Source organism: Camellia sinensis, chromosome 9 (genome assembly GCF_055761805.1).
Source record: "Camellia sinensis isolate YWXY chromosome 9, ASM5576180v1, whole genome shotgun sequence".
NCBI lineage: Eukaryota > Viridiplantae > Streptophyta > Magnoliopsida > Ericales > Theaceae > Camellia > Camellia sinensis.
In genome coordinates, this window is record NC_138969.1 from 61,539,795 (window position 1) to 61,561,014 (window position 21,220).

The 21,220-nt window shown below is 37.6% G+C and overlaps 1 protein-coding gene across 1 annotated transcript; it reads right to left on the reverse strand.

Annotated features, from left to right (window-relative positions):
* Positions 1–9,267: 9,267 nt before the first annotated feature.
* GA2OX8 (gibberellin 2-oxidase 8) lies at positions 9,268–17,756 on the reverse strand. Its single transcript, XM_028246033.2, has 3 exons — positions 17,182–17,756; positions 10,815–11,136; positions 9,268–9,778 (listed from the first exon to the last, which is right to left on the reverse strand). The coding sequence occupies exons 1-3, from the start codon at positions 17,625–17,627 to the stop codon at positions 9,548–9,550; spliced, it is 999 nt and encodes a 332-aa protein (XP_028101834.2). The 5' UTR covers positions 17,628–17,756; the 3' UTR covers positions 9,268–9,547.
* Positions 17,757–21,220: the final 3,464 nt, after the last annotated feature.

The following is a 21,220-nucleotide window of genomic DNA, read 5'->3' on the forward strand; positions in this document are numbered from 1 at the left end:
CTAGGGCGAACACTCGGCCCTGCCTCATGGGCTCTTTCCCGGTAGCCCTGGGGTTAGGCTTTGGTGCTACAGTTGATGCTGCTGCGCTTGGTACAGCTTTACTACTGGCTTGTGGAGCAGAGGGGCAGTCTTTAACCATGTGGCCCACCTTGCCACACCTGTAACAGGCTCCAGATATTCTGTAGCAGACCCCCTTGTGCTTCTTGCCGCACCCAGGACAGGGTGGTATGAACCCACTCCCTTGGCTGGGGCTAGTCGTCAACCCCGTGTTCTGTTTCTTGTTGGCTGGGTTGTGCTTGCCTTTCTTGAATTTGAAACCCTGCCTTTTACCATGCCATTCAGTTGTTGGCGTTTCAGATTGTTTTACTGCTGCAATGTTCGACTCGGCCATCAATGCCCGGTCGAGAACACCCACAAAAGTCGGTAATTTCAAAACATTTATCCGGTCAAGTATTGCCACATTAAGGCTGCCTTCAAATTTTCTGGCCTTCTTATATTCGGTATCCACCATGTGTGGTGCATAACGGGCAAGCTCAGTGAATTTTGTTTCATACTCTGCAACGGACATTGTGCCCTGCTTCAGCTGTTCAAATTCAGTCACTTTTCTATCCCTGACACACTGAGGGAAGTACTTTTCAAAGAAGGACTCCTTGAACTGAGCCCAAGTCAAAACAGTGCTTGTATCGCGGATCAACATCCACCACCTTCTAGCCTCTTCTTGTAGGGTGAAGGTAGCTAACAATACTTTGTTTGCTTCTGAGCACGGAAATACTTCAAATAGTTTTTCTGTTTCAAGCACCCAAGCTTCAGCCTTTAACGGTTCAAGGCCTCCCTGAAAGGATGGCGGTTTCATCTTGCTGAATTTATGGGTGAGAGCAATAATATCCCCATCATTCACATTCACATTAGGCTCCGGCTGTACCGGAGGAGGAGGAGGAGGAGGCGGTTGGTTCTGTTGTTGTTCAAGTCTAGCAGTTATCAGTTCGATCATTCTTTCCATTCTTTCCATTCTTGCCTCAGTAGATGAGGACTCAGGTTCATTTGCATTGTCCATTTCACTATAAGCAGTTATAACAGTTTTAAACATAAGCAGTCATTTGTTTAACAGTTTAACACATTAGCAGATATTCAGTCATAACATAACCACACACTTTTCAAGTTCATGAGATGCCCTAATAACTTTTCTAGGACACCCTATAGCTCATTTGGACACGTGTGTGCGGTATAACTCGTGATAAGTATCGCTCTGATACCACTCTGTCACGACTCAAACCCGGCCCTATGGGTTTAGTACCGTAACCGGCCAGTAATCCGAGATTACCGAAGGCCTGCAGAACAGTAATACAGTAAAACAGAGTACAGGGCCTGGCGGAAGCCAATACAGTAATTAAACAATGTCCAATGAGCTGTGACAGTCTGTATGCAAAAGATTTTTCCATGCATTCATACATAAACAGTGCAGAACAGTATGTACAATATTTACATCTATTCAAACTAGGGACTCAACCCTAGATACCAGTACAGAAAACATTCCGTCTGTACAAAATTTACAGTCACACAGTACAGGGACCTAATCCCTTGATAACAGTACAGTAACACTTGGTCTATACAGAACAGTAAAACAGTACAGAAGGGGGAAAACAAACAAAACACCCCCAAGCCCTAGCATGGCAACTCGGAACCTCGCAGTGAGGCACAAAGGCTGGCTCGACAAAACTGGAGTCTAACCCTGACGCTCCTAGCTCCGATCTGGTGCCTGTACAGCTACATATATATATGAGCAGTGAGCTAAAGCCCAGTGAATAACATAAAGCGTAAAGGGGTTTAGAATGAATGTCCTTACAGTAATGAAAACAGTTCAATTCAATCAGTATTTCAGTTGTTCAGTACAGTAAACAGTCATATGTGGTACATCCATTAGTATAACAGTAACAGTAGGTCTTAAAAGACCGAACAGTAATGATGGCCATCAGTCAGTAAACAGTAGTGACTCCACGAGGGAACCGACAGAGATCTCTGTAACAGTAACAGTAACAGTAAACAGTATGTACTAAGGATGCCACAGTACAGTTCAGAAATAAAGGACATACATTCATTCAGTAATACCAGTTCAGTAAAACAGTTCAGTTCAGTATTCAAAAGATATCAGTTGAACATATCTTTACACAATTGTTACTCACAGAGTTCTGGGCTACAGTATGCTAGAGCGTGCCTCCCCAGTTGCCAACCCTACACAGTTCACAGGTTGAACACACACTAAGCTACACAGTTGGGAAATATTATAACTTAATCCCTAATTTGCCTTGGTGTGTTCTACAACGATATCCTCATCTAAATGTCTTAAAATAGGCCTAAGAATGCCTAGGATGGGATGAGGATGCAAAAATACACTTAGAAAACATTTCGCAAAGTTTGCTGAAAATAGGAGCCTCGCTCGAGCGAAACTTTCTACGCTCGAGCGTAAGTCCAAAATCAAAGGCTTCGCTCGAGCGAGGAATCCTTCGCTCGAGCGGTCTGCAAAACAGTAAAAGTACTGGATGCTGAAATTTTACGCGCGATGGTCGCTCGATGGTCGCTCGAGCGGAGCCCTGGACAAAGGTGCTCGCTCGAGCGGGGAATCCTTCGCTCGAGCGAGGAAGCCAAATCTGGAATTTCCAGATCTGCCTCCCAAGCTCAAACCAAGCATTCTACCACTCCAAACTCGACCTCTTGGGCCCAAATTCTGGAAAACATCACTAAATTCAATGTATAACAAGTTTCAAAGCTCAATTTGTGAATTCAAGCCCCAAAGGTGAGTCAATTAAAGCCTCATTCAAACCCATTTTCAAGAATAACATTCAAACATGCCATGTATGAGTTTTAAACCAAATTAAAGCTCCAAAGCTTGATCAAATGAGCTCATTTCTTTTCAAACCAGTTGGAAACATGGTCTATAACAACAATATGAGCATGCATGTACTAATGTCCATGTAATCAACCTCAAAATGCAACAATACCAACACGCATGCAAGAAATGATCTTCAATCCATCATTAATGAACCAAATCATGACTTAGCTCTACAAATTAACATGAGCCATGCAAGAACTAGCTCAAACACATCAATAAAGGTTGAGTTCTCTTACCTAGAGCCTCAATTACAAGTGTAGGACCACAAAGCAACAATCAACCTTCAATTCTCTTCAAATTCTAAGCAATATTGAAATGAACTCAAGACTCTCACTTCCTCTCTCTCTAAATTCGGCTAGATCAAGAAGAAATGGCTGAGCAAATGTGTTTTGATTCAAGTATAAGGCTCAAGTGTGTATATGAGATAGTGGCCCACTCAAGGGCAAAACGGTAATTAAGTCCAACTCTTAAATTAGCTTATTTTAATCTAATTTAATCATACCTAATCAATTTTCAGATAATTGTACAATAAAATCACATAAATTATGAGGGTCACAGAACACTAATCGGTTTCAGATTCGGCCGCCGATAAGGCCTTCAATTAGCAGTTTAAACATATGAACATGAACAGATAATCATACAGTCAAGCAGATATAATGCAATTTAACTAACATATACTCAATCAATTCGGTTTCCAGTTTCAGTCAGTCAGTTATCAGTCATTATCCGTTTCGTTTAACAGTAATCGGTGATTATCGGTAATCAATTAGTCATAAATCAGTAAACAGTATGAGGGTTGTTACAGAAAGCCAGACCACGTCCAGGCACTTACCGACTTCAGGACATGGAAGGTTGAGACCTCCCTCATCCTTGGAACGCTGAGCATTTGAAGCGCTATTTTCAATAAAAGTTGTATTTTTGTATTGTCCAATTGCTGTATGTTCTTTTTGACAATCTGCACACTTGAATGTTCTCATTTTCTCCTCATATGGTGTAAATCTATGATCCAATGGGCTACACTTTGTATGACAACAAGCTTATATCTCAATTATCTGTGGTATTCCAATAATGCTTTGATTGTAGCCTCAGCCAGACTGAGCATGAAGAACTCAGCCAGACCGAGTCAATTAAAGCCTCAGCCAGACTGAGCACAAAAAGCCTCAGCCAGACTGAGCATGAAGAGCTCGGCCAGACCGAGTCACTTAAAGCCTCAGCCAGACTGAGCACAACAGGCCTCAGCCAGACTGAGCATGAAGAACTCGGCCAGACCGAGTCACTTAAAGCCTCAGCTAGACTGAGCACAACAAGCCTCAGCCAAACTGAGCATGAAGAGCTCGGCCAGACCGAGTCACTTAAAACCTCAGCCAGACTGAGCACAACAAGCCTTAGCCAGACTGAACATGAAGAGCTTGGCTAGACAGAGCACAAAAAGCCTCTGCCAGACTGAGCATGAAGAGCTTGGCCAGACCGAGTCATTTAAAGCCTCAGCCAGATTGAGCACAAAAAGCCTCAGCTAGACTGAACATGAAAAGCACGTCCAAATCAAGTTACTTCAAGCCTAGGCCAGACTGAGCCACCATTGCAACTTCATGATCATAAGCATAGTGGCCATAAGCGTTTCGCCAGACTGAGTTACTTCAAGCCTCAGCCAGGCCGAGCCACCATTGCAACTTTATGATCGTAAGCATAGTGGTCATACTTAGTCAAATTCCAGTCCAACGTTTTCCAAATCAGACTGGTTCCTTGCTGGGTTAGGATTCACAAACTTCGCGTCTTTAACACTTTTACAAGTTAAACTTCACTGTACATTGAGTTTTCCTTACAGTCACTCTGCATTGAGGTTGCCTTACATTTTAAACTTCACTTTACATTGAGTTTTCCTTACATTTTGCACTTCACAATGATTTATACACAAGCCTTATACAAGTCACCATTCTCATTCATTTCAGATGCACAAACAAAAGCAATAACATAAAAACACGACTCAAAATTTTATTTATTCACAAACTTGTACATAAATTTATTACAACCATTCAAAAACAAAAAAAAAAATAAAAAATAAAAAATATCCAAAACTCTAAGTACATATTTTCTCCACTCCACTCACTCCTCTTCTTCACTTGAGGCGAGATCTTCCTCTTCAATGCCCTCATCTAAGGGGGTCTGGACCACGTCGTCTTCGTTAATTCTAACACTGCTGAAGTCTATGTCTAGGAACAACTCTTATGCTTTACGCTTGAACATTTTCCAACCACTGTTCCAGAATTCAGTCATTTCGTGTTTGTAGAAGTCCGACCGCTGGAAGCTCTGGATCACTTCGTCTTTGCTCTTGTTCCCAGCGGTCGTCCCCGACGGACCAGCCCCCCCAGTCTCCTCTCTTACCAAGTTGCTGGCAATAGCAGCATCGATGACCATCTGAAAGTCAGCAGACACCTTAAATTGCTCTACTGTTGCGACGTATAGATCAGGGTATGCTGCTCTTTCAGAGGCTGCCTTAGTTTTTTCTTCCTCCAACTCCTTCTTTAACCTCGTCTTTTCCTCCATTGCCCTAGCACGCTCATCTTCCAGCTCCTTCTGCAGCCCAGCAATCTTCAGGTCTGCTTCATCATTTTCTTTGATCTGCTGGGCGCGCAGTTTTTCATTGCTGGTCATAGCCTCTTTAAACCACTCGGTAACGACCGTGCAGGCATTTTGAGCATCCCCCAGTTTCTTCTGCTCACCAACCAGCTGGAACTCGAGTGACACTACCTTGCGGCGTTCGTCCTCTAGCTTCAACTTGACCGCAAGCAGCTCAGCATGGGCTCGAGCGGTAACATTGCGTTGTACGATCGCCAACACCTTCATCTTCTTCGCCTTCTAAGCCTTCCCCAACCCCCTGGCACACGGACTCCGCACAGCCCTCCTCCAACCCACGCTCTCCCTCTTGAAATTTTCAAGTTGGGCCTCCACCTGCCCTAACCTCTCCCTCTCTCTCCTCAATTCACCCTTCACCACCGCCGCCTTATTCAACAGGGCTCCTGCTAAGGCAGCCGCCTCCATCTGGGCTGAGCACAACCCCTTCATCAGCTCAGCCTTAGTATAACCAGCCACTAAGCGAATGACTGCGTCTTTCACGAACCCCAAGAGGCGGTCTACAGCCATCCTAGCCTTTCTCCTTTCCTTTTCCACTCGCCCAGACGTAGTAGGGATGTGGTAGAAGGCGATTTTCAACCCAGGCCTCTCTCCCTCTCCTTGGGATGCCAGACCCTCCTGTGGTTATGGCTCTTCCCTTGGCTCTACCCTTGGCTCAACGCCGACCCCACTACTTTGCATTTGCTCCCCAAGGCCAGTCGCCCCACTCTCTACTTCTTTGGTTGCCCTCTCCAACCCTATTTTAGGGGTCCCCTCTGCCTTCCCCGCCAGGGGGGTCTGCTCCGTCGTTACCCCCTTCCTCCTCTTCAAGGCAGGCTCTTCTTCATTCCTCCTCACTCTTCTCTTCTTCTTCACCACACCCTCCATTTCCTTGTAGGCTCTCTCCTTTAAAAGATCAACTGGGGGCGGTCGTTGCTCAAATCCACCTAAGTCCTTTTCCCCCAGGGGTTTGGGACGCTGTCGGATCCTCTCCCTCGCGATCGGCTTCGGCGGTCGGTCTGTCTAGGACTCTTTGAACTTGCTGGCTTTGGCGAGGATGGTCATATCCTCAGCATCTTGCGCTTTCCTTCTCACCTTTAACTTCACCGGTCCCAAGTCTCCACCGATCGGCTAAGGACCCAACCCTGCCGCAAACAAGGCTGACGGCTGAACAAGCTCGTCCCATCTGGCGCCCTCCTTCTCCCTCTATTCCTTCACCTTCTTCACTCTCGCCTCTGCTGCTGCCCTCAATTTTGTCTCCATAGACTTGGTGGGCACTTTTCAAACTGTGCGCACTCCAACCCCTCCGTTGGCGGACACATAGAACCACCATGGCTTCCACTCCTTTATCGATGATGGCAACTCTGCCACCAGCCCCTTCCCTGCCGCCGCCTGCAAAGTGACCCAAGTCTCTTGCTGTCCCGATGCCTTGTAGCACACAAAAAACTCGTCCACCGTCATTTCAGCCCCCCGTACGCCTTCAGCCACGCGCTTGCACAAGCCAGCAAGATTTTCCACGTATTGGGCATCAGTTGGCCTGGAGCTACCTCCAACCGGTTCAACACGTCCACCACTATCTAGGGTAGGGGCAACCTTAAACCCCCCTTTAGCGCCTCCTGGTATAGGGCGAATTCCCTTGATCGAACATCAGATGCCCTCTCCTATGATTCCGACAGTCTCAACTCTATCTCTGCGGGAATCTGGTACTTCTTCCGCATACCCTCCAGCTCTTTCGCGGTAATGATCGACTTATCGGCCTTTGTATGCTAGTGATCTGGTTCTACCTGGCTGATTGGCGTCGGCGCCGCTATCATTGTGGACGAACGAAGTCGGCCCGACGGCTCCCCCCCACTTCTCACTTGCTTCTTTGTCCTGTATTGCTCCGCCAAATCCATCGCATCGTCGTCCCTCAATGGATCAACCCTGGCGTTTGCAGCATCTTCTTGGGCCATTTCTGTGGTGTGTCTACGAATAGCTTCGGATGCGGGCGTAAGGAAATTCAAAAAATGTCGCAAGGGTGTATCACTTGCAACGAAGGAGTCTACATTTAGAATGTTTTGATTTTTCGAAAAAAAGTAGGTAAAACGTATAATACCAAAAGCCTAAGACTTGCCTGTATTCCAGAGGTCACAATTAATTTTTGCCAATTTGAAAAATTTTCAACCATCTGCCAAAACTATCTTTTCAACACCCATAATGACCTATCGTTTCACTTCTGACCTAACGCCTAACCTTCCCCACCACGTGATTCTGCCACGTGTACGACCACGATTCACTGCCCCCTTCCCCTACTTTGTCTTTTCCACTTCAAGTCACTACGTAACCCGCCGCCTCTTGAGCCCGGCACCCCGCTACCTCCCCATTCACGATCGGCCTTTCTCATGGCCGGTCCCTCCACTCGGCTACCCTTCGCGGTCAACCCTTCTCGTGGTCAGTCCCTCCACTCAGCGACCCTTCTCGGTCGGCCCTCTTCATGGTCGGTCACTCCACTCGGCCACCCTTCGCGGTCGGCCCTCCTCGTGGTCAGTCTCTCCACTTGGCGACCCTCCGCGGTCGGCCCTCCTCATGGTCGGTCACTCCACTCGACCACCCTTCGTGGTCAGCCCTCCTCGTGGTCGGTCCCTCCACTCACTGACCCTCCGCGGTCGGCCCTCCACATGGTCGGTCCCTCCACTCGGCCATCCTTCACGGTCGGCCCTTCTCATGGTCGGTCCATTCACTCGATCACTCCTATCGGTCGGCCTCCATCCTGCCGGTCTCTAACAACTCTCATTTTCTTCATTATTCCCTTCGTTGGACTAAAGCTGCACTTGAGAATGGGGGACTACTGACATGGGTAGACCCATAAAGGCTACAGCCCACTATGAACAACCTAAGCCCACTACTTAGGGCCCAATACATAATCCAATTAATGAAGCCCAGCACCGCTGAAGCCCCACATAGCAATAAGAACCAATGACATCAAGACACATGGCAAGAGAAGGGCAAGCCACATCAGCAGACAAAGATCTGCAAAGTTATTACTACGCCACATCGCCATTAATGAGGCCCCTTACAGCATTTATTGCGATAACCCCTCTCCGTCGGGACAGCACGCCCTCACCCTGAACAAGGTAAGCTACAGCATAGACTTTCGGCCAAGGTGACAGGTCGGAAGGGACAACGAAATGATTACCAGAGGATATAAGCAGACGTTGAAGATAAGAAGAAGGGTAAGCTTTCTATCTCTAATCTCGCTATATACTCCACTCTTCTTTCTAACTTGCTCGTCGGAGGGTTCGCTGGGGGACTCCTCGTTCCCCGTTGAACTCGTGTGCAGGTCTTCTGGTGGTCTTGGTCATTCAGACATAGACGTGAGGAGCGTGGATCTGTCCGATCCGATTCATTGGAATGAACTGTACCATTAGAGGGCAAAAAGTGTGCCTTTTTTTTTTTTTTTTAATTGAATTTTCACATTTACCCCTAACTTTAATGCCATCAACAGATAGAGTTAGGTTGGGAACCAAATTGAATTTTTTTTTTTTTTTTTTCATACATTCAGGACTAAATCGATTGAATTTAAATATGAGGACAAAATGACACAAATAGCAAAATTTGGAGACTAGAAAAACATAATTAATCCAATTTATTATGTAACTTTACAAACGAAATAAATTAAATACTGATTAAGATTCCCTCTATTACATAACTGAGTACCTCTTACACTTTCAAGGCACAAGACAAGATTGGATGAAACATACATTGCATTCCCAAACCATAAAACAATGAAATGAACCATTTCAGAATTTCTTTATTATTGGAGATCAAGATGAGAATTACTGCTTTCCTGCATCAAATCCTAGGATGCATGGAACTTCTTGTTGAGACTACAATTGATGAAGAAACAACTTTTTGAAAAGCATGATATGGTTTACAAATCACCATTGCTAAGTGATTAAATAAGGCCATTTCAATTGCTATAAGGTTACAATATGATTTACTTACCATATGCAAAACCTAATTTAGTTGTGCAAAAATTCAACAACAAATGGCTTGTCTTATATAGAACTATCAAACAAGAAACCTAGGAAGCCCTATTTTGTGGCCAAATCTCTTGACATCCTCTTGGACTTGTTGTCTGAATTCTCTAAAGCTAAACCTTCTATAGATTGAAGGCTCAACACAACTCTGCATCAGAGTGTCATAGGATGGACAAAAGAAGTATGCAGTAGAGAATCTCTCCATTTTCTTGTTGGCCACAACCCGGTGTTCAACACTCCTATAAACACCATTGCTCCATACCTGCATCACAAATTTAAGTGACACAAACAATGTTAGAGGACTACATTGCACATAAGTGTGAGAATTTTTACAGCGCATTAAGCTTATTCTGCTCTCGACACAAATGCAAAAGTACCACGACACGAAAATAGGTAAAGTAAACAGCTCAAGTTGGTTTCAAATCAACTTAACTCGAATTTGACAAATAATACTAAATGTTCCATGACATGTTTGAATCCTTTGTGTAACCTCATATTTTTTTCTCTCTTTTTTTTTTTTTTTTTGAATAGCACAAAAAAACTTTATTGATGAAAGATTAATTCTTTTGTATAACCTCATCTAATTGAATAAAAAATAAGGTTAATTACATTTTACCCCCTTCAATTATTACTGAATATCACATTACCCCCATCAATTTTACAATTAGATCTTCAGACCCATCAACTATCAAAATTGTTTCACTTTCTCCCTCCATAAGGGGGATTTTGTACTTTCTTTTTATTATTATCATTGTGAGGTCTAAATATATAATTTTAAAGTTGAAGGGATAGTGTGATATTCAGTGATAGTTGAGGGAGGTGAAGTGTAATTAACCTTTCATATGATCATGTCATGTCATTTAGATCTATGTTGGATTGGTGTGGTGTTAATATATCATGTTAAAATTTTATCTTTAATTAAAAATACCAAGCATATGAAGACATTAAATTTATTTTTCAACAAATTGAAATTTTACGAAACTAATTTCTATTGGATTGAATTATAGGTTAATTGCACTTTATTATCCTCAGCTACAACTGAATTTCAAAGTTGAGAGGATAGAATATATGGTTTCAAAGTTGAGAGGATAAAATAATAATTAATCATAGTTGAGAGGGGCAAAGTGTAATTAACCCTCACATGAAAAATAAATAGATAGAATTAGTATTAAGATCGATCCAAATGACATAATACGATGAGATAACAGGACACGAAGACAATCAACATGACACAATTCTCACTAAAACAAGTAATGAGCCAGTTTTAGCAAATAAAAATGAAAATGGGGGAAATGTACCTGAAACAAGTCACCAATGTTAATGATGAGGGCATCAGGATTAGGTTTAACTGCAATCCATTTCCCATCTTTCACTAGCTGCAATCCTCCAATTTGATCTTGATGCAATACAGTGAGGAAGTCACTGTCTGTGTGTGGTATTAATCCAAAGATCTCAGAAGATATTGGACATGGTGGGTATCTGTTCATTCGGAGATAGCAAGTACTGGGCACACAATTTTCTTTGAAAAATGTGGCTTTGTGACCCATTTTCTCTGCCAATATTTCAGCAAGCTTTTGTGCCAAGTCTGAAACTGTTGTGGCAAATTGTTCCATTGTTGAGCTGAATACAAATGTAAGGAAGATTGTAAGAATTTTGCTAATGTATACTTTTACCACACATGCTAGAAATTTAGAAAGATTGTACAACTTGCATAAAAATGTGAGTACTAAAGAATGTACTCCCTCCGTCCCAAAATAATGGTCCCTTTTAGGGAATCTAACTTTTTTTGGTAGTACAATTATTGCATTTGAAAAAAGTTGATTTTCCAAAATTATCCTTTTGATAGTACATTTTTTGGAAATATCAATGCATAATTGTACTTTTTATGTTGTTTATTAATTTAAAAGAAGGGTAAAATAGGAAATTTATATTATTTTTGTACTTGATTTTTGAAGAGGGACTAATATTTTGGGACAATGAAAAATGGAATAAGGGACTAATATTTTGGGACGGAGGGAGTATAATATTTTTAAACATCATTATTAACTGTTGCTCTAAAAATGCATGTTGACAAGACCTTAGTTATCCAACTTCAAGAGGTTGGTTTATTTAGTAGTCAAGGAGACTGGAGGTGTGTTCATTCTCCCATGTTTGGATGGGAAAAAGTGTATGGATAAGTTAACTGAGTTGGACTGCAAGAGTGACTATTTGGGAGAGGGTAGGGGTTGGTTTGGTTTGGGATGAAGATATGGGCTATTCCATCATCAATTGGGCTGGAAATAAACAAGGGACACACGAACTAATTGGATAGCCTTATTCAACGTGAGGTTTATTAGGCATGCCGCATGTATATATAATTTTGCTAACTACCTTTTTAAGGTACTTTCAGCAGGTTTACAAATTCAAAAAAATAAAAAAAAATAAAAAATACCCAGAATACAAAATGAAAAGCTAAGATTCATTCATGGAATGAGGCTCACACAAGAAAGATTAAATCTACACAATAAATTTACATTTATTAGTCAGTTTCTAAGTTTATTTTCTAGGTTTAGAGAATTTTTCTTAAAAAGTTTTCTTACAAAATAAATTTCAAAAAAAAAAAAAAAAGAAAAGAAAAAGAAATGTAACTTCAATACTGATCTACCTGTACAAGATAATCTATAACATTTTTTTTTTTTTTGGTGAATTAGGAGAAGTGGAGAGAGGGATCTAAAAAATAATGTTACATTTTACAAATCCTTTGATTTTTTTTGGGTAATTACAAATATACCCTTGAAGGTTGCTTAAAACATAAATTACTCATTGTGGTTTAGAAAATTACAAATATCCCATTTTCATATTTTTTTTATTTAACAAAATTAACTGAAAAATAAATTTTTTAACTGCTCTCTTATACAATGATAAAATTACTTGAACTATTAATTGAAATAAATTTCTAATGTCATTAAAAACTATTAATTGACTAATAATTTATTGATAAAAGGGTCATTTGTTATAAAATTAAAAATTTCAAAAAACAAGATGTAATTTTTTAAATCATCGAAAACAAATCGTATTTTAATAAATTTCAGAGATATATTTATAATTTGTCTTTTTCTTTTTTTGAACTGCACCACTTCAAACACTCAAATACATTATTGATAGGCAAAGGTCATATTATTGTACTAAGTGGGGCTGACCTTGATATAAGTGAGATTGTGCTAGATCAGGTTGATTAGCAGAGAGAGAGAGAGAGAGCATGCATGCATGCAACTTCACGTACATGAAGGTATTGAAAGGGCTATTAAGATTGCAGTGGTTGCAACTTGCAAGTGAAATCTCCCAAGTAATTTGTACATGGAAAAGTATGTTCTTTGGCACAGTCTCACTATAAAAAGAAACCTTTTTTTCAAAAAGAGTAAATGACAGACACAAAACAGCTGTATAATATGACGAAAGTACTGTGTTCACAAGATGCTTCGTCACTTCCTCCCCCCATCTCTCAGTGTGTGTGTCCTCCATCTAACATTGCCATGTGAATCGTGGCCAGACAGTACATCTGTCTTACAGACATATTCACGAATTTGTACTAAAAGAAAGGATTGATAGATAGGATTCTCATCTTCCTAAAACATCTCTAATCCACAATTTTATATGGACATGTTATTGTTAAATTGTAATACTGCTATATTGTCAGTAAAAGAATATTTTGTAGCTCGAATCTTTCTTTCTCGAATCTCCTGACTATTTAAAATGACGTCGTTTTGAACAATTTCTTTTCTTTTTTTTCCCTTATGTCTGAAACAGAGAGAGCAGAGAGAAGAGAGAAGAAGAGGAAGAGAGAAAGAGAAGAGAGAGGAAGAGCGAATGGAGAGAGAGAGAGAGAGAGGGTCGATTGTCGCTGCCTTTGCCTCCGCCTCCGATCGTCGCAGCCCGGCCTCTGATCTCTGTTCTTCACCTCCAATTTGTGTATGAGGATGATGTGTTAAAGTTTTTTTTATTTTTTTTATTTCTTTTTTAAGATTTTTAGATTTTTTTTTGTTGATATCTATGGATGATGATGTGTTTGGTTGATGATGACTATTCTCTCTCTCTCTCTCTGCTGTGTTGATACATTTTTTTGTTGATCTCTATGGAGGATGATATGTTTGGTTGATGATAATTATTCTCTCTCTCTCTCTCTCCTGTGTTGATGAAGATGTGTTGGGTGGTTGATGAGGATGATTCTCTCTCTCTCTACTACTCTCTTCTTCTCTTCTTTCTTCTTCTTCTTCTTCTTTGTTCTTCTTCTTTTTTGATTTTTCTTCTTCTGCCAGTTATTAGAAAAAAAAAATAAAAAAAAAAACAAAACGACGATTCGATGTCGTTTTAAATTCGGGACAAATTCAAACTCGAAAATTTCAAACTACGTAGTATAACTGTTGTCAAAATTATAACAATCATGCTTTCAATGCACAAATATTATATTTTGGCACAATCATTTTTTTCGCCACATGCCGACACTACCAATGTGGTGCGCTTAGTCTCTCATGAAATTGAGTTTACCCAGCGTCAGACAAAAATGAAAGCTAAAAATATATTTTTGAATTTTAAAAAATATTTTCACTTATAATTTTTCTACTTTTGTTCATACTTTTTCACCTACTTTGTATTTTTGTGAATTCTTTTCTGATTATATATACATTTTTTATGCTTTTGTGGAGTTTTCATATGTATGTTATGTATGAATATATATATATATATATATATGCATCCATTCAAGTTTGGTGATTTTATTTATTTATTTATTTTTTTCAAGGATCCAAAATGAAAAGTTAATGAGAAAATATATGGTTTTGATGAGTTGGCAGATTTGCCAATTTGCCAAACTGTCAAATCTTGTGCCAATCTGCCAAATTTGGCACATTTGTCAAAATTTAGCAAGTACACTGGTGTTCAATTTCTGCACTAGTTGCTATTAGGATTGAAAATGAGTTCATAAACAAGTTCAGTTCGGTTTGTCAAGTGCTCAGCTTAGCATGATGCGTTTAGTAAATGAGCCGAGTTCAAATTCAAATATTAGGCTCGTTTAGTAAATGAGTCGAGTTCGACCTCACATAAGCTTGGCCCATTTATCTTTATTTAAATTATATAATAAATACATTATTTATATATTAAATAATATTTATATTTATTATATAATTTAAATAATATTAAAAAAAATTTATCGAGCCGAGCCGAGCCGAGTCGAGCCGAACTCGAGTTTCATTAATATTAACGAGTCGAGCTTGAGCCAAGTTCCTTATCGAGCTGAGTTCGACCTCAACAAACGAGCCGGATAAGTAAATGAGCCGAGCTCGAGCTCAGCAGAGTTCGGCTCGGCTTGATTCGTTTGTAACCCTAGTTGCTATATTATAACTATAGCAACGGTGACAGCTAGGGGGTGAGTATGGTTTGGATTGGTTTGGATTAGGATAAAATTAGGATTAATCCGTTATTTACGGTTCTTAAAAAATTAAAACCAATTTAATCCTTTTAAATTGTGGAATCAATCTGAACCAATTCATTTAAATATAAATTGAATCGGTTTAGGACCACAGATTCACATAATTAAATAATAATAAAAAAATTTAGAACATTTTAATAAAAGCATAAACATAACATCATCTTAGTTCTGCAATAGTAACATATCTTTCTATAATAACGACATACACATACTGTTTTAAAATTTAAACAATTATAAGAAAACTGATTTCACTATAAATATTTAGACCATTACAAATTAAAACTAAAAACTAACAAACAAAAGCAATAAAAGAAGATACTATACGAGTTTAGGTTTGAGTTTATGTTTTATATAGAATAAGATAAGATACTATGCATGAGGGTGTATAATATAAGTATAGACTATTTGTATACTGTTCGGATTTGTTCCAATTTGGAACCGTGGGGTTGAATCCGGAGCCAATCTATGGACTATGTATTTTTAATTTTCCAATCTGAAATTGAACCACGAATTCAAAAAATCAATCTAAACCTACTGAATTGGACTAGACCGAATCGAATTACAAATTTCATGAATTCCTGACTCAGCCCTAATTATAACAACTGCATTAGAGCTACTCGTATTTCTTTCTTTATATACAGTAATAACAACTAAGCATCGAAAATTGATTTATTTATTTTAAAGTAAATTATATTTATCCACCCCCCCCCCCCCCCCAATGTATATATATACTGTTAATTAAAAATAAGGTAGGGGAAAGGGTTGTCGTGGTTCAAACCCCTACCAAATGAACTTGCCCACAATGGCCGAACCAGTGAAACTTTAAAAAATAGAAAAGAAAAGAAGAAAGAAAAAAACAAGATGTATTATAACTATTACACTAAACAGTGAAAAAGAAAATGAAAAAAAATAGTGATGCTTGAAATATTAACAGATATACTAATAAATATACTAACCCATTGGTATTCGTTTTGCATCAATAATTTTTTTTTATAATATATATATATATATACTAATTAAGAAAGAAAAACTTGATCATGGGTGGCAACCCTTGATTTGAGATTTACCTAATATTGTGTTACTTGCTATATTTGTTAATATGTTTGTATTGTTTCTAATAATAATAATAACATATTGCATTAGTTGCTCACAATAGTGGGTCTCTTGCTTACAATAATTTTTTTTTTTTTTTTTTTTTTTACACCATGTGAATTGACCTAGGTTGTACTTGAGTGTGATGTATTATATATCATTTTCTTGTGACAAAATCATCCAATTGAGTTCGTTAGCAGTAAGGTCAAAATGGAATCCAATTATTAAAACGAATATTATGGAATGATAATCTCTTTGTGGTTCTATTTAAATGTTCCAATCTAATCTTTTGCCAACCCCTTGACACCTCAGTCATTTGTTAAAGGAAAATATTTGAGATTTTAAAAAATGTTTCACAATTCAACTCATTGATGTGATATGTGTCAGTTTTTAATTGGTTATATATTCAATTATATGAGAATCATCACCCTTATTACATCATTATAGATACATTTATAGATGCAAAATGTGAATCTCTAGCATTATTATTTTCCAAAATGCCGAAACCATCAAATCACCAAGTGGGGTGTGTTTGGATAAACTTTCTACATTGGTGAATGTTAGGTACAAGGTAAAAATAATAGTGGCTATGATAGCACTTGATATCTATCCCCTCATTATCTTAAATTAGCACTAATACTGCCCTTAAATTTGTACAATATATTAAATAACAATATTTGGAATTCAATAAATATCACTCTATAATAATATCATGAACATCAAACAATATATTATGAGAATTAGATGATACAGTTGTGAATTTTTAAAATCATTCTTGATCATAAGAGAACTTGTGAATCAATTATGAACTGGGTCGATACGTATGTAACTTTTATTTGTACTAGTATATCATAATATACGAATATTAATATGTTACACACTATTAAGTATCAGTTAATATTCAAAATAATATACATGTAATTAAGTTATGAATCCCACCAATATGGGAGTGTCTGTGTCGCATTCTATGTTGAGAAATGCACTACACATCACCGAGATTTCTATCAATGTAGATATGAAATGATATAAATGTATAACAATCTTATTTTGTGATTTGTTGATGTTTTAATAACAAAGATGACATAGAAGAGAGTTTTGTGAAGTAGTACCTGAGAGTGGTGAGACCACCCAAGCCACAAATATCGTCCAAAGGAACATGAAATGCTTCAGACCAAGATATCTGCCTCAGGCAAGTCGCCCATGGTGTTCCCCACCGGTAACTACCCGCCGAGAAATTCATATACCCTTCTCTTATCTTCTCCCTAAAAGGCCTCTTGAACACCTTCACTTGCTCACATCTCATTCTCTCCAAAATCTCTGTAGAAATCCCATGGTTCACAACTTGGAAGAACCCCCATTCTTGTGAAGCTTTAGCTATCTCTCTCTTGCACTCTTCTCTCTCTGATTCTCCGAGCTCTAACCGGCTCAAATCAATCACCGGTAATTCACATTCTTTGACGATGATGAGCTCGTTGGCGTGGTTTGATTCTGCTTCGGTGTAGTTGAGGAAGAGGGTTTTGTAAGCCTCTTGAAATGGTGGCTCTGATGAGTCCATGCTTGAAGACTGAAGAAAGTGGATTTAGGAGGACATTAATATGAAGAAGAGTTCGATGTGGTTAAATCAAGTTTGTTTTTCTAGGAAAACATGGTCCAGGTTCGGCATAAATGATAATAAGCTCTTAGTTTTAGACAACACAACTATGGAGAGACAAACTATGGATATAGGGTGGGAGGAAAGGTTAAAAACGTAAATAAATAATGTTATACAAATAGTAAAATTTATTGATCAATACGAAAATTACTCTTCATTTCTCATTTATAGTAAAGTTCCGTAAAAATATTTCAAAATTTTAACAAAATGTTACTGTTATATTGTTTATTTGATCATATTTGTATAAATTAAAATAAAATAAAAAATAATTTGTTTTCAAAAACACAATGATTGTTAATTTTTTTTAGACAAACTCAATAAAATAAAAGGGTTACAAATATGGGATCGATTTAATTTTTTGTGTAATTGATATCGATAAAATAAAATTTAGATTGGCAAAACGAGATCTACACTAATCTCATGAATCCGGATAGCATCCCCAATCCAGACGTGGACAGGAGGGTATAAATATTTTGTACAAAAAAATTGGGGGGTTATTGACAAACAGAAGAGAATGAAAAACCATGTTTTGTAATGTTTCTTGCTCTTTGTTGTCGATGATAATGGTATAGTGTGTCTCCTTTCCAACGTTTAGTTTAGACTATAGAGACAAAGGTTGTTCCATGTCTTTTAGAGAGAGAGAAAGAGGAGAGATAGTATTGGGCTATAGGCCCGTGATAGTCAATGGACCCGTTCAAAAAGGGCCCAAGACAATGCAAAAAGCTAGCTTTAAGTAGGGCCCACAATCAATCAACGAATTATTTAATAAATAAACAAAAATAAAAAATGAAAAAAGAACAAAGAAAAAAGAAAGTTTTCAAGCGTGATTTACACAAGTATCATGATCAATTGATTCGGTTTAAAAGGGGTGCTATGAATTAATTTAGTTGGAATTGTGGAGTTTGACTATGATATATATTTTTTTTTATTGATGTATACTCTTGTTTGTATGAGTTTCTTTTTCATTAATAAATTTTTTTCGCTGTTAAAAAAAAAAAATTTTGAATTAACTATGTCAAATTATAAACTTGTAGTCAAAGAACTCATTCTTAATAAAAATAAATAAATAAATTTACAGCTTAAAATGTTACAATAATAAAATGTGTGCAGAAAAAATGTGAAAAAAATAATGAAAGTATTGATGTGTGACAGTGCGAACCATACATTGGATGAAATGTGACCACATAATGACTTTTGAGTGTATATTCTGATATTCATTTATTTAGTTTACAAGTTATTAAAAAATTGTATCGTCATAATTTGTTTTTTTAAATTTTGTGGGCACTAGCTTTTCAATTTTCAATAAAAAGCTATCATGATTAACCCACGTATAGCCCCACGTATATAAATAGAGTTGGGTAATTTACTTCTCTTCAGATTGTTAGCATAATTATAAGGATAAGGATGTTTTTGGGTCCAACATTGGCGTTGTACAGGGCGTTTGATTTATTACGAATCTCATTTTAATAATTTAAATTATTTATTTTGTTAAGTATTTCGTATATTTTATTTATGTAAAAAATTAAGTCGATCTAATAATCTTAATTTATTTAATTTAATATGTTTTTCACTAAAAATAATTATGATTTATTTTAAAATATACAATTGTTGTCCATCTTTTAAATAAAAAATATAATAAATTAAATATATTATAATTATCAAACCAATTTAATATTTTACATAAATAAAATATACAAAATACCTACTAAAATAAATAATTAAAATAAGAATCATGATAAACCCAACGTCCTCAAATAACACCCTCTAATATTGGACAGCAGGGATCTGCCTCCTAATTATAATAATAACTTCCCCGCACTAATGACAAAGTTGACATAACTAACAATCAATGTGAAATTACTTGTTTACCCTATTCTAATATATTACTTTTTACCCTTATCTTCCCAGATTAACCTTCATGTAGAATTTTTTTATTTTTATTATTGTTTTTTTAAAATTTACTCATTTCATTCGTAGTATCAGCAATGCCACCACTCCTGTAGGGAAATTATTTAATAACGTGATAATATTTCAGGTCAATTACTAATAAAAATTTTAGAAATTAGAGTTTGTTTTTGGGAGAGTTGTTTATGAAAAAAATTTGGGAGAATTGTTTTATAAATTTTTTTGGTTTGTTTGGATATATATTTTGAAAGTTATTTTGGAGTTTGGGAGTTTGGAATGATTTGATATTTTGTTATAATTGAGTAGATGTGTGTGAGAGAAAAAGTGATTGAGAAGGAGAGAGGAGAGAGAAAAAGTGATTGATTGATGTAGAAGAGAGAGAAAGTGATTTTGATTTTTTTTTGAGAAAAATCTCAAACCAAACAATTTTTTGGAAATTTTTTTTCTAAAACTCATCTCTAAAACTCAAACCAAACATACCCTTAATATTTTATTAAAAGTTTTATCAAATATCTCATATGAGAGTAAGATCTACATGAGACCCACATTATATGAGTCTCACACCTATGTAAGACATTTGATAAAAATTTTGATAAAATTTTTGGTATCTCTAACATTATTCCAATTACTAATTACTTAGTTCTCATGTTGTTCTCTATCCTTAATATAAATCGTGAGTCCTTATCCCTCTCTACCAATCAAAACCTTATAGAACATCATGAATCTATATTTTGAAAATACTGAATAATCACTCCACATCCACAGCGGTACAGCATTGCAATGCCAGTGTGCCACCACACCTCATTTTTTTCTCTTTTTTCCTCTCTTCTACCAAAACTCGCACAAATTATTTAGCACAACTAAAATTAGTACAAAATAGAGCAAAACCAACGCACAAAGGAAGACATTTCGAAAGAAAAACATAGCAAAATCAAAGAAAAACAAAGCAAATCATAACGTATACATGTCAGTAAAACCTATACAAAAGCAAAGACAAAAAACATTAGAAAAATTCACACATAATCACTGTTCACACAAAATCATTGAAAAGCGTCATAGTAGTCCTAATTGTTCTTGATTTTGCTCTGGCCTAGTTGGTATCTCGTCACTGGAATGAATTCCCTCTCTTCTCTTTCATTGTTGCCGCACTCGTTTCGATATATATATATTTTTGTTTTTGCCTTGGTTTTGCACATGGTTAACTGCTTAGATGGTACCAACACAACTGAGATGATTTCAAAGCAGTGATGCAGGTTCTTGGACCTCAGCCTTTTTATACACTATCATGTCTATCACTATTATCCATTGATAAAACTCTCTTTTTTGTCGACAAAATAAAGGAAAAGACAACTCATTGATCTGGACCCCTTCCTACTACTATGGCACCAACATCTTTCAAGTGGTATGTTGTCAAAAGATTATGATTTTGAATAAAAAGATGAGTTTCTTCTTGTTTTTACAAGAGCAATATGTTTTGGCATGAGACAATTGACAAGGGTCTACAAACTTGAAGTAAAAATCCACCTTGTAACAATGAAACTAAGGACCAAGGAAAAAGGAATCAGCTCACGTTGGTTGCTAGGTGTTTCCCA

Coding starts and splice junctions, on each gene's coding strand:
- GA2OX8 (XM_028246033.2), bottom strand. CDS start 17,627: ATGGACTCATCAGAGCCACCATTTCAAGAGGCTTACAAAACCCTCTTC. Junction 11,137..17,181: donor GGTGGTCTCACCACTCTCAG/GTACTACTTCAC, acceptor ATTTGTATTCAG/CTCAACAATGGAACAATTTG. Junction 9,779..10,814: donor ACATTGGTGACTTGTTTCAG/GTACATTTCCCC, acceptor TTTGTGATGCAG/GTATGGAGCAATGGTGTTTA.